The sequence below is a fragment of the Ceratotherium simum genome, chromosome 11, assembly GCF_057802395.1.
Source record: "Ceratotherium simum simum isolate JZ-2026a chromosome 11, ASM5780239v1, whole genome shotgun sequence".
Taxonomy (NCBI): domain Eukaryota; kingdom Metazoa; phylum Chordata; class Mammalia; order Perissodactyla; family Rhinocerotidae; genus Ceratotherium; species Ceratotherium simum.
The window spans coordinates 33,448,511-33,462,870 of NC_141910.1; the positions used below are offsets into that span (position 1 = coordinate 33,448,511).

The 14,360-nt window shown below is 34.3% G+C and overlaps 1 protein-coding gene across 15 annotated transcripts in view; it reads left to right on the forward strand.

Annotated features, from left to right (window-relative positions):
* The window catches only part of NRXN1 (neurexin 1), a 1,078,564-nt gene that overhangs the window by 767,668 nt on the left and 296,536 nt on the right, over positions 1-14,360 (forward strand). For all 15 annotated transcript variants that reach the window (XM_087436779.1, XM_087436780.1, XM_087436781.1 and 12 more), the window contains one exon: positions 10,397-10,578. In XM_087436779.1, the coding sequence (XP_087292905.1) occupies positions 10,397-10,578 (182 nt within the window). The remainder of the gene's footprint in view (positions 1-10,396; positions 10,579-14,360) is intronic.

The following is a 14,360-nucleotide window of genomic DNA, read 5'->3' on the forward strand; positions in this document are numbered from 1 at the left end:
TGTCCCTCGATTTGAGTTTCTTGGATGTTTTCTTATGGTTAGATTGAGGCTGTTTATTTCTGGCAAAAAAGGTACAGAAATGACGTTGTGCCCTTCTTAGCACATCATAATTTGGAGGCCCTGAATTTGATATGTCTCATTACTGGTGATGTTAATTTTGATCACCTGGTTATAGTGCTGTCTCCTGAGTTTCTCTGATGATTCTTAAAAATTTTTTTTTGTTTGTTTATTTTTCCCCCAAAGCCCCAGTAGATAGTTGTATGTCATAGCTGCACATCCTTCTAGTTGCTGTATGTGGGACGCGGCCTCAGCATGGCCAGAGAAGCGATGCATCCGTGCACGCCTGGGATCCGAACCCGGGCTGCCAGTAGCGGAGCGCACGCACTTAACCGCTAAGCCACGGGGCGGCCCTCTCTGATGATTCTTAAAGCTTAAGGACTAGCAGCTATATCCAGCTCTTCTCTGTAAAATATAGAGAACTTTGGGCTAGGTTATTCAAGCAAACTGTGGGATCTGGTACTGACTCTCTGGTGATCACCATTACCTGGTTGAAGAGTCTCATGACTCTTCATCACAGTTGTTCCTTACACAGACATAATGAAACGGAGAATGGTGTTCATCGTCAGGGTAATCTAGACAATGTGTCCCTGAGTCTGAGCTTGTTGTATTTGACTGGTGAAATTATTTAGATTTTTATACAGCTACAGACATTCCATCTTGCTAATGGATGTAGGCATGGAATTTGTTATATTCATCTAAGGATCAGGAGCCTTATGTTATTCATAATTGTGTCAATAGTCCTGACTTAGTTTAGGGAGTATATTAGGTCCTTATTCATGGTTAATATATGACTAAATGCACATAAGTCTGATGAAGATACCAAGAATTAAAGCAAGGCCCCTATCTTCAGTAGGCATACTTTTAAGATGGAAATTTCAGTAAAAGACAACTTTGACATATTATATAATAGTTCACAAATTAAAAATAAGTTCTGTAGATGATAAAGGGAGGGAATTCACTTTGGTTGGAGTGAGAGTGGAAAGTAGGAGTGAAAAGAAAACCAGGTGCAACAGAGAAGCATAAACCAGCAAAAATAAAAGTCACTTTGGGAGGAGAATGTGTATTCCGCTGTGACTGCCTAGGTGATAGAGTTAGAGCTTAGTTTGAAGTGACTTCTGAGTCAGAAACTAATATTCTATTCAGTTCTAGTCCAAAATAACCAGTAAATAATTTTAATTGGGGTCTAGTCAGGTGGAAAATGACTTAAATATAGCAGATAGGCAGGAAGATGGTAAATGAAAGGAACTAAGATTATAAAACAAACAAAAGCAAAATTTCTGGTTTTAGCCTAAAATTATTGTGAATTTTATTGTTTGTGTGGTGGCCTCTTTTTATTTTTAGTGTGTAATGCAAATAGTTCAAAATAACCACATGCACTTTTGTGTTCAGGATTTAATTCCACTGCTAAGGGCAGGAAACAGTGACACTGCCAAAAGTTATAAGGCCTTTCTGGCATAGAGTAAAAGTGATTATGGTATTAGTAATAAAGATTTGTCTTCTGCATCTCTGTTCAGCAATTTAGAAGCCTCAAAATGAGCCGAAGCTGGGTTGGCTTCTGAGGCAGAATGCTTACAATAAAGCTTTGCAAAGGCCTCACACCTTTTAAACATTCAGGCTAGACTCTGAAAATGTCAGTGTGAATGAATCATTTCTGCTAAGTGTCATTACAGAAACTTTGAGTCTCCTCAAACCAGCCCAGGGAAGCATCACTAGAAAAACTCTAGGGATGATTGAAGCGAGACCTTGATTTGTGAATTTTAGCTTGTTTTTCTAAACAAGAAGCAGTCATTTGATCTTAGTTCTTTATTATATAGAGGAAAAAGCACTAGGAAGAAAGGGGTGCAGCCCCAACCATCTGTGTGACATTGAGAAGCCACTTGATTTTTCTGGGCCTCCATTTTGTCATTTGTAAAAGGTAAGGTTCACTAATTATCTCCAAGAGCATTTCAGCATTAAGTCTATGTTTGTGTCATTTATTTATTTATTTATTTTTGGTGAGGAAGATTGGCCCTGAGCTAACATCTGTGTCCATCTATTTTGTATGTGGATTGCCAGCACAGCATGGCTTGATGAGTGGTGCATAGGTCCGCGTTTGGGATCTGAACCTGCGAACCCTGGGTCACTGAAGCGGAGTGCGCAAACTTAACCACTACGCCACTGGGCCGGCTCCTGTGTCAAGTTTTTTTAACCTATGAATTTTTTTACACCATAATTCTAGTAAATTCTTGACTCTGAAAACATGATGAAATTTCACAATTAACTTTTGAAAAAAGTAAATTATTAAGGACAGCACTAGGTAAATGCAACTTTTACTGACTAGCTAATAATTTAAACAATTTTTTAGGGATTTACACAGTTTATTGTATGCTCTTTAAAATAAGATTTTTCTTAAAGTACTGGAAGGTATGAGTTCTCTCCCATCCCTGCTGCCTATAGCTGTAATGCAAATTGATTACCGAATTACTTGCCGGAGACTTTTTAATAAAGTTCACTTACTGCTTGAGGGAGTCTAGTTTCAGAAGGGAAGACATAAGCATTTGATGTTCTTAGGGTTATTTGTTGTGAGATTGCTTTGTTTGGTTTTATTTTTAACTCTAGATCACTTTGCTATCTTTATGAAGTTTTTCCTAATCTGATTGGCAGAATGTCTACCACTTACTTGTTTTTCTTCTCAGCCAGATAGCTTAGATTCCAAGAGCCTTTTAAAAGGTTCCAGGACTTGGAATTTGATCTCAGAACAAGCTTGTCTCACTGAGCAGCTCGAACTATTGAACTCAATTGTTCCTGGAGGGAATATTTTCTAAATAATGTGTATAGAGAGGGAAATAGTGAGTAGTTTTTAAAAGATAGTATATTGCGAAGAAACTACTGGATTCTTTGTAAGAATAAGTAATATTCTTATATTTATATATAAGAATAAGTAAGTATATATATACTTATAAGTATATATATACTTGTATATAAGGATAAGCAATCTTATTCTTATTGCATAGAAAATCCATGCAATAGATTCATAAGTTTATTGCATAGATTTTCTGAAATAATATTTTCACTGGCATGAAAATTATCTCAAAATATTCAACAACTTATATGACTTTGATCTGAAAAGATATAAATATAATTGTTTTGTTTATCATTTTTTCTGTTCATTTTTTAAGGTTACTATTAATCAGTGCCTTTAATATTGTCACCTTTTCAAAGATTTTTTAAAAATCCAAAATAGATGGTGACATGGCTGAATACCATTTATCTGACATCTCGCATAAACTATCTTACCCTGATATTTATCTTTAATGCCCAAGTCCTACCTGTTTGGGAAAAAAGGCTATGTGTTTTAAGTTTTATATTCCTAGCTCCTTTCACGTATTTGGCAATTATCAGACAACCAAGAGATAGGTCAGATTAGGAATGTTTTTTTATTTCAATTAATTTCCTTATAAGACAGAAAAAGAGAATGACTTATCCAAATGACTACAATTGACATCAGTGATTGAATATGTAGAGTCACAATTTGCACAACACCCATGGACACCATTCATATCTTGTTTATATGAATGCTGCCTTTTTGAGTGTGCAGTGCACAGTCTGTGCACTATTTATGATATTCCTGAATAAATGTCTAAGATATGGACAAGGTAGGTCAGCCATGAATTAACTTATATTCTAAAGAATTACTTCAGTTATTAGAGAGGAGCACACTTGTTTTCAAATGAATGAATCCTTTTTTTCCATGTAGCATACACTTTTCATAAATGTCAAAATATGAAAATATCAAATATAAAGATGAAAAATGTATGTGATGCATTTATAAATATATTATTCTTTCCAAGATCTCAAGAATATAGAATTTTTATTACAGAAAATATAGATGGTAGAAAAATATGGAATATTTATTAGAAAAAGGTTTTTATCAGAGAAAATTTTTAGAGCAATAGGCAAAGGGAAAATTTCCTTACTTTCTCGTTGAAGTGCATAATTACTAATGGAATTATCTTTGAGAGGAATGATTCCTGACCTCATACGAATCATGATAGCTTCTTGCTGTTCCATTTTCTTGATAGTTTTATTTTGATTAAAATTTTGTATTGAATAAGCAATACCACTTGTCATTTTAAGATAGTATCTTGGCAAGGCCAAAGCTGAATCTCATACGGGCTGGCTTAGTGGAGAGGATGCTCTGCTGTCATGCCTCCTGGCTCTACTGTGGAGTCTGAGTGGTTCAGGCTCCTTTGATCTCATTGAAAGTTTGGGGGACATTAATTGTTAATGCCTAGTGAGTCCTCATGGACCCTGAGTGTCTAATGATATCTGATTTGCATAGGGTTCAAGAATCTTTGTGAAAGAACTTGAACTGAGTTCGTGATTGGTGTTTAATAGAGTAGCGTGTATGCAGTGACTCTGTACTGTGTCACTCTCAGGAAATTCCAATGCACAAAAACAGGGTGATCACAATTTTGCTTTTCCTGTCTTTCTGAGTTTGCATTCAATTAATAAATAGTCAACAAACTGTTTTTTAAAAATTCAGTAAATTTTCTTAATTCCTAAGGGTCTAGGGTTCTGACAGAACATGCAACTTGCCATATATGAAAAATCTTGCGTTGTTCCTTGTATCTTGAATGTCATTATGAGCAACTCAGATAAGGCTCTTATTTTTGAGAGTTATCTAAGCTCTTCTTGACTTTTTTTGCTTTGCTGTGGTTCAGACTACAGGCCAGGATCTAAGCCACTTCAGTGACATGCCATGTTTCTTGCCCTGTTTCTTTCATTAAGGATCTACCTGCTCTCTTTCTCAAACATGTATGAGTAAGACCCTGTCTCACTTTCTAGTCTCTTTAGCTAGTTGTAATGCATTTGTCAATTCTAGCAAGTCTATGTCTTCCATCAGGAGTCTCAAATTATGATATATAGTCTTTATTTGCCTTTTCCTTTGCTAGTATTTTTCCACCCTTAGATGCATAGGAGCATTGAGGACAGTCTCTTACTTCTCAACGTTAGTAATTGTTGATGTTACTTTTTAGATTGAGAATTGATTACATATTATAGGTAGAAACTCCTATTACTCTGATTCCATTCATCTCTCCTATTGTAGTCCCCACCTTTCCTGAGTTTTTAATGCTTCTATAGAAATTTCAGGAATTAGGAAACTATACTACTCAGTTTCATGAAATAATTCCTTGTGATCTTTCAAAGAATTTACAGAAACTTAGAAAGACAATGAACATAATAAGATGTTGCTTTAGTGTACATGTAGGATTGTTAAGATTTATTTATTTATTTTTTTGTTTCACCAGTTTAGAAATTTTACCATGGCCTAAAGCTTTTTTTTTTTTTTTTTTCCATACAAGGGGAGTCTTCTCACTGTTCTTGCTTTTTATGAACTTTACTCAAAAGAATGCCTTCACATAGGTAGAAATTGTTCAGAAAATTTAAATTTTACAACAACCTCTTGACAAGGTTGTAGGAGGAATAAAAGCTCCTCTTATTTATAGTTGTTTTACTTTTAGTTTCCATCTGACTGCCTGGCAAACTTTAACTGGAAAAGGTGTTATATCCCTGTTAAATTTAATAGAATCATAATGGCTTGAATGTTTCATGTTGGCTACACGATGACATTTAAAGAATTATAGGCTTTCAAGAAAGAACCTTTTGTTCATATACTTATGTTATGAATTAGGGGTTAATCTATTTGGAAGTTAATTATATTATTGTTCATGTAGCAAGGATGCAGAGCAACCAATAATCTAGCAGACCTATGCATGCTGATTGGTTTTCTTTTTCAGAAGGATTCAATTCTTTTGGGGGAATATATTAGCTTTTGCAGAAACAAGTGAGGCTGAAGTGGGCACATGTAGGGAGGAGATAGTTGGCAAGAAAGAGGAGAGGAGAGAGCCCTTTATGTAAATAGATGTTAAATAAAATCTAAAAATATTTCTTGTTATAACGCCACAGGCAGTTCACACATTAGAAATAAGAGCCCATGTATAATTTTTACAGACATTCATTGCGGTGTAAAGTATGTTGACACTGGTAAATTTGCATCTGATGGAGCCAGCTTTGTTAATGAATTTGGAATGAGTATATCCCCTTGCTGCACAACTTAAATGTGGAGGATGCTGAAAACCACTTTAAGTTTGAGTCATCCATACATTCCGTGATGTGATGGATATCAAGGTTAATTTGCAATCAGTCTGTTAGTAGTCATGGCACTGATGTATTAGTGCTCACCATATAGAAATATGCATAAATAATAAAAGCAACACATTCCTCCACATTCCTCTCGATGTTGGTAAAGCGCCTGGAACTGCGATTAAGATGTACTGTTGCTGCACGTCGAATTCACGTATGTAATTAAAAAACCATGTTTCTATAAAAACAAAATTAAAAAAATTAAACTAGATTGCAGTTCATTTTGTGTAGACTTATTCCTTTATTTAATGGTCAAAGTGAATTTTTTTGTGTCATGCTATAAATCTTACCGTGCTAGATGTTTTATGCTGATGAACTAGTATTCTTTTTCTCGTGAAAGTTTCTATGTGATGCAATTTAATATTCTTCTCATTGTGAACTACTAGTGAACATAAATAATAATAATATAATGGGTTTATGTGAAAAAGGTGCTAGTCCAAGGAATGAAATACTGAAAAGATTAATAAAAACTGGGATGTAGGAAAGTCATTTCTTAAAAGGCATTAAGTTTGAACACAACTTTGAAATGAATCAAACTTTTATAAAGGTTCTTATATTAAAAAAAAAACAATGTTGCATTGTTAGTTATTTTATATTTTTACCACATACACCCATGCACTCAACCTTTTATTCTCTCCAAAATTTATTGGGCATTTACCATATTACAGGAATTGGAGTAAGGTGTTACTGTACAATATCTCATTTAATCATGACAGAAGCTCTATAAGGTAGATACTGTTACTATCCCCATTTTTTCAGATATGAAAACCAAGACTTAGAGCTTGGTCAAGGTCATGTAGCTAGTAAATGATACAGTTGGAATTTGAACCCAGGTCTATCTGAGTCCAGAGTTTACGTTCTTAATTTCTTAGCTATTCTGCTGCAGTAAGTACATCATGTCCTTGGTTCAGAAAGATACATGTTAAATGAAGTAGATTTTGAAACTCTAGTCAGCTGACCCACTATATTTTATTGTGGAAGTATTCTCATATTTTTAAGGTTACCAAAACAGAGTACATTGTAATTTTTTATCTTGTTGGAATGAGAGCTTTAGGAGCATAGGAGATTTTGTAAAGTTGGACGCAGTCATTTTTTAACAAAGAAAGCCAAGATACTTATAGAGATAGGTAGAAGAGAGCTGTGTGGGGGCCGGACATCTAATGCTCTCATTTCTCATGGAATTGTGCTGATGAGTACAACACAATGCACTATTGTGCATACAGAAGAAAAAGGATGAGAGATTGCTTTCCAGATATATTTGGAAAAAAGGACACTAGAAATAATTGCATTGTTTGGCATGTGGCAATACAGTTATTTTTGCTTTGTTTTGGTGAAACTTAAAGAACTGGAAAGTTATTTTAAGGAGGACAGAGTAACTAATAGCATGCTAGTTGCCAAGTCTTAACACTTACTGGAAAAGGTTGAAATATGAGATGAAATCAAATCTTGAGTAATGATATTTGTCTTGTGACATTTATCTTACTGAAAATATAAACCTTTAAAATATTATCCTCAAGTTCTGTAACTGAACAACTAGAAACTTTTATAGTTTCATAAGTTTGGGAAGTGTACCCTAAACTAAATGTTAGTCTACATATATTACATGCCCTCTCACTTCACATTTACGTGTTATTTTTGTTTTTTTAAAAGCATTGTGAGGTGAAAGGACGGTATATGATCATGAGGTGCAAATGTCACTTTATGGATATGAGACATTAGAATATGATAACAGTTGGCCTTGATAAATTCAGACTGACATATCCAATTAACTTTTTCTTGACTATCTTGTTATGATAGCAGAAATATTTTTGTAATAAAAAAAATACAGGAGTAGGAGTCTGGATACTAGGTTTCCTACCACCTCTGCCACTTCACCAAAGTTTGCAACTTTAGATAACAAGTCAATCGTTGTGACTAAATTTCTTCAAATATAACATGGAGTAATGCTTGCCCTACTTTCCATACAGAAGTAGAGAAGAAATGAAAAAATTTTTGTGAAAGTGATTTTTAATGTTAAAGGTCACTATGTAATGTGAGATATTGTTGCTTTACAACACTACCTTACTTGTGATTCTGGAAAACATCTGAATTCTTAGATATGTTTTATATTGTTAAGTAGCATCTCTAGTTTTGAATATTTTTCTTAATTCACATGAAATACATAGTCATTAGAGAACAAAGTTAATTAAAAGGAGAAAAATAAAATTAATCAAGTACCAGCACTCAGAGGTCTCTGCCACATCCTCCTTTTAAAGAGATCTCCACTTTTATATATTCTTGTCCTATTTTTATGAATATAGGCTTTACTGAAACATTTAATACTGAATCATCTACAAAAATTACCAAGTAGGAAAATATTTATCAAATAATGCTTGCTTGTTAATAACCTGATGAACCAGCTTCTGATGATGTAGAACATAAGTGGTCCTGGAAGACTCTGACATTTCTGATACACAAATCTGTATATTCTGGATTTTCTTTGCTTGCACACTGACTGGTGCCTTTGAAATATAACTTACATATTTTTACATGAGAGAGAGAAACTGCTTTCTTGCATTAGTATCCAAAAAAATTAATAGAGAAGTGCACAGCTGCTCTACATTGCATTTTAACAGGATTCGGTTTTACCACTTTTACATTCAATATTATCCTGACATGTTTCTTGGGTCAAGTCTACATACCAAGGCCTTTTTAACCAATCAGGCACAATAGGCATACTGCAGAGGTCTCTGGAATTTCTCAAGGGCCTATGGAAATGTCTCAGACAGAATACAAAGAACAGTTGGCTTCAAAATACAAAAAGAGAAAAAGTCGATATTGTCAGCTATTTAATTAAATGTACACAAATGTGACAGTAAGGCAACTTCATTTAGTTGGTAAATTTGGTAACCATAGAAATTTAACATGTAGATATCTTGAAAAAATACTGCGGTACATACAACTTTTACACATAAGCCTTACTCTTAGTAGAAGCTATTTTTTCCATAAACACAAGATGCTTTGTGGCCTAAATTTTACTATTCACTGTTACTGCTTTCCTTAACATGTTCAGCATATAACGGGTACCTGGTAAATATGTACTGGCTTCCTTTGTTAGTGGAAGATTACATTCCCCTCTATAAATTGTACCCTAAGGTCTGTTTCAGGGATAATTAAATAAATATGTCCGTGGTCCCCTTTAGTGGGAGGAAGATCTCTTCTCCTTCGTATATATCTTTGCATGTCTCTTGCAAATGTTCTGACTCAAAGAGTTCATTTTATTGCATTTAGTGAGATAGATGTCAATGGTGCAATGAGATAGGACTTTAATGCGTGATGCTTAGTAAACTTGTTTGAAACAAAACTCTTTTTAAAGTAAGATGGATAATTTACTGACATCACCACTATCAAGTAAAACTTGAACACTCACTGAATGAGGCTAAGACATTATTCTTAGTGCTGTAAGACTAGTACTCGCTTTGGGGAAAAAATGGATCTTTTTATGATGCTGGAGAGTTTGACAGCTACTAGATGTTGCTCGTTAAATAAGACCTAACTTCTATGGATGGGATCTATTATCTGTATTTCCTCGACATGACTACTGGGGCTTATGGCTGTTCATCCATTAGTTATCATCTGTCATATGTGAATAGACTCTTTCCCCATAAAAGTTGATTCGTAGTATATTTGTTGCGATTTGCTTCACTGTGTTGTATGACCCTGTCACATCTACGTTCAGCTCTTCTTTCAAAAACAAGTTCATATGTGTTTCTGCTCCTTTTGGAAGCGTCCAAAGTATGTTTCCTACTAAACTATTTCTTAAAAACTGGCAGGAAGAAATAAAACCCTATTACATCTCATGCTTGTCCAATTCAATGGAAAAAGCAGTAATCTCCCATTTACTCTGAAACACCTGCTGATAGATTTAATAAGTGTATTAAAAACTGAGCTGCCTTAATATTTCTTTAAAAAAAAAGAACTCTGTTCTCTTTCTTGAGCATGTTTGATTTAAATCTGGTATTTGCTTATTTGCTTTGCCATAGTTTTTTATGTGTGTATGTGTTTTGCCATAGTGTAAATTTAATACTTTACTGATACGTCAACATAGCAAACATGGAAAAGTGTGCACTTGATGTATTTGGACTAATTGGTTTTGGTTTTTGTTTTCCAGCTGGGACAACGTATATCTTTAGCAAAGGTGGTGGACAAATCACATATAAGTGGCCTCCTAACGACCGGCCAAGTACACGGGCAGACAGACTGGCCATAGGATTTAGCACTGTTCAGAAAGAAGCTGTGTTGGTGAGAGTGGACAGTTCTTCTGGCCTGGGTGACTACCTAGAGCTGCATATAGTAAGTACTTTTAAAATAAGATTCAGCTTTTACTTTTTGCTGTTAGCTTTTTGTAAATAACCCATAATTCTGCCCTTTGGAAGTTTCTCTCCCCCAGCAACCAGTACTTCGGTACAGAAAATATAAATACACTCTAGACGTAATAACACTTTATACTATTACTGTTGTTAAAAATGTGCTTTACAATAGAAAATATATTTTTTAAAGTGTGAATTCCTCTCAATTCTCTGTTCACAAATATTTATTTTTGGCGTGTTTTTACTGACTTTAGGCAGATTTGCCAAATTAATAAAGTAAGTTATTGCCCAGTGGATACTATTCCATCTGGCTGGAAGCAGGAGGTTGTAATACTGGTGACAACAAAAGATGTGGATCCAATGTCCTTATTTCTTTTCTCACTCAAGAAAAGAATTGTCTAAAGGTACATGCAACGGCCAGGAGAAAAGGATTAAGGATGTTTGGGGATATGAAAGAAAATGGCAAAAAGATTATTTCTATGCTATATTATATTCATTTTGACACATAAGTATCAAAAACATAGAATGGGCTCTTGTCATTTATATACTGGGACCATTCCTTTTTCTCTAAACTCTAAGCCTCCCACAAGAAGTTACTTAGTATGTAGTAGATGGCAAATAATAGTTTATGAATGAAAAGCTTCCTTTACCTTTTCAAGTTGCCATAACTGACTGTTGCTTAGAGACCCTTCCCTATATCTCTGCATTCAAAGAGTTACTAATTTGTATGGTTGCAATTCTTTATCTCCTCATTTCCTTATAATATTTGCAAAGAAGCACACATAGTCTTTCATTGTTGAGATATTAATATTTCACTGATATGTCAAAATAACAACCATAGGAAAGTATCACATATTCAAAAACTCTAAAAGGTTCTTATCATAATTCTTGGTTTAAAGTTCTATCTTCTGGAAGGTTCCAGAAGCATATAAGTCTCCCTATCCCCCTTTTTATCCTTACTGTCCTGCTAAGTTCTCCCTTTACCAACACCTATGCCTCAATGGACATTTGATTAGGTCAACATGTTCTTTCTTGTTAGAAACTGGCCTTCAGGTACTATCCTAAAATGATTTGGAAAACCACCAGATACCAAAATACATTATCACTGACTTTTGCAGGGTCTTAATTCTCAAAATTTTATTCATTTATTTTCTTAATCTTAGTTTTCCATTAGACTTCTAGAATTTCCAATAAGCTGAGTAGGGGTTTACACTGACCACAAGAGCTGAATTCGTTGCTAATCTTGGAAAGAAAAAAAACACCTCAGCACAACCATTATTGAACAGTCGTAAATTTTCAATTCAAAATGCAGTTGTCAAAATGGGAACCCTGGGAAAGTAATTTCAGCTGCCTTTCAGCAAATATCTCACAATCAAAATTGAAAGCATCTGGATTTTTATGGCATCATAAATAAATGATCAGTTGAAATAAACTTAACTGGTGCAGTGAAGAATCTTGCTGTTTAGAGTAATATCAACTTTCCAAATGTATTTGCTCCATTTTGATTTAAGAACCTTGCAACTTCGAAAAATAAATAAATAAAAAAGAAAACAAGAGCTTTTCCTCCTGAGAGAAATTACTTATTGATCCATAACCAATTACACATTTACCCTGAGAAAAGGTTCTACAATGATCACTCTCAAATCATAAACGGCCATGTTATTGAATTACTCAAACCACTATTGTTTGTTTTATGGTCAAAGGGTTTTAGTCTACAAGAATGGGTATTTCTTTCCAATTCTGATCAAATGTGGACTTAGAGTCCTTTCACATATGTAAAGGATTGGCTTTCTAGGTGTCCATACCAGCCTAGTACCTTCCACAGCTTCTTTACTGGCCATGGATTTCTGACAGCTGACCTGTGAGAACTTCCTTCTTTCTGAATCTCCTCTCTTGGTCTTGCCTGCCATTCACTTTGGATTCAATATTTGTCCCTATACACCCTCCCTCTTGGATTTGCTCTCTTCAAACTCTACCTTGATCCAAGAGCCTGTCCTTGATTGGGAAATGGAAAATGGACATCGGTTCCCTGGGCTTACCAAACATCATTGTTAGTCATCCCTACTGATTCCTGTATCAACTATTAGGACCCAGTCTTAGTTCAAATCTGGCTGACTAAAACTTTCTCTCTCCCTCCCTTTTTTCTCGTTGCGTACAAGCAGTGATCAGGTGTTAGTGACTTAGCAAGTTGCTTATGTGGAGACAAGTCACTTCTTTCCATGTTTTCAACATACAGACAAAATTTAACACCAGGCCAATGGTTTTCTTTTTGCTACTGAAGTTTACCTCTAACTCTTTTCCACAGTGTTGGGTACATAGAAGAGGAAGAGAAAGAAGAGTTAGATACTAAAAAAGGAAAGAGAGAGAGACAGAGACAGAAAGAGAAAGGGAAGGAATGAGGAAGCGAGGAAAGGAAAGGAAAATGAAGTGTATCGGGACCAAAGTTGATACCCACGGGTGATAGAAGCAGAAGTATTCTTAATAATAATACTTAGATTTGGGAATATTCAAAGGATATTTTACAAAATTATTTAGACACCTTTGAGTCTATCCTGATTTTCCCCAAATTGTTTCTTCTGCTTCTTTCAGGATTGGAAATTTAAAAGCAAAACAAAATTTATAGAAGTATAGACTATTACTATTGTTTGATTTTGGTTTATAAATATAACTGACTTAATTTCTGATTGATATCATAGATGACATATTTTATCTATAAAAGTTGGAAATTTCGGTTATCCATCAAACTGCCAGGAAAATTTCAGTAAACCTCCAAGGTCAGCCAAGTATAAACCGTGTACTGATCTTATTTAAAAATCATATTTCCACCCTTAATTGAGTTAACCAATAAGCTGGAAAGTTGATTGCACACATTAAAAGGTGCTCCAGTCTTGCTGAAATGTTTAATGCAATTTCAACTACATAACTTTCAAAATCTGATTGGCATATAATTTCAGTGATGATGTGAATATCTGACATTGTTTATCATCCCATTTTTTCAAATGATCATGTTAACTTTACTTGAAAATATAATCATATTTAAATTTTCATTAACTGTACTCTTAAAAATATAACAACTTGAAATAAAATGGTTTTTGATTCAGATAGCCTCATTTTATAGATGGATTTTTTTGTTATATTAATATCCATGCTACCACTGTTAACCTCAAAGCCATATGATATTGCTATTGAAATTTGTAAGGTTTTAGGAGGGGATGAGGGGAAGATAAAGACATGGAGTGAGGAGCATTTAATTAGCATATAGTGCCTGGAATACAAGTGCTCAATAAGTGTTGTCTGAAATAATAAATGAATTGATGAATTATGTATTGAAAATATTATGGCTTTAAGGTTAAGTATAGACTCTCAGCTTTTCAATAGTCGAAGTGAAGTCAGATGCAGTTTAGTTTCTATACAACTCTGAAAAAGTCATCTAACTTCTTGTTTACAATGTAGATAAAAATGTAGCACTTGATACCCAGCAGCTGTATTATTGAAAAGTTGCATGTTTTTATTGATTTTATTTTCTGAATCTCCAACTGAGAATTGATTATGGTAGTTGCTTGTCTAAAGAAAGTCTATGTTGGGAACTTTTGTTGGATGAATGATTATCTCTCAATAATTACCTCATTTATTGTAACTCACTTTTATCATGAATTATTCTCTAGTCATTTCATATCTGTCTGTTATTTTCAAATGGAGATAAACTTTATGATGGCAGAGAGCGTAATTTATAATAATGATGATTAGTAAGAAAAATAATATAAT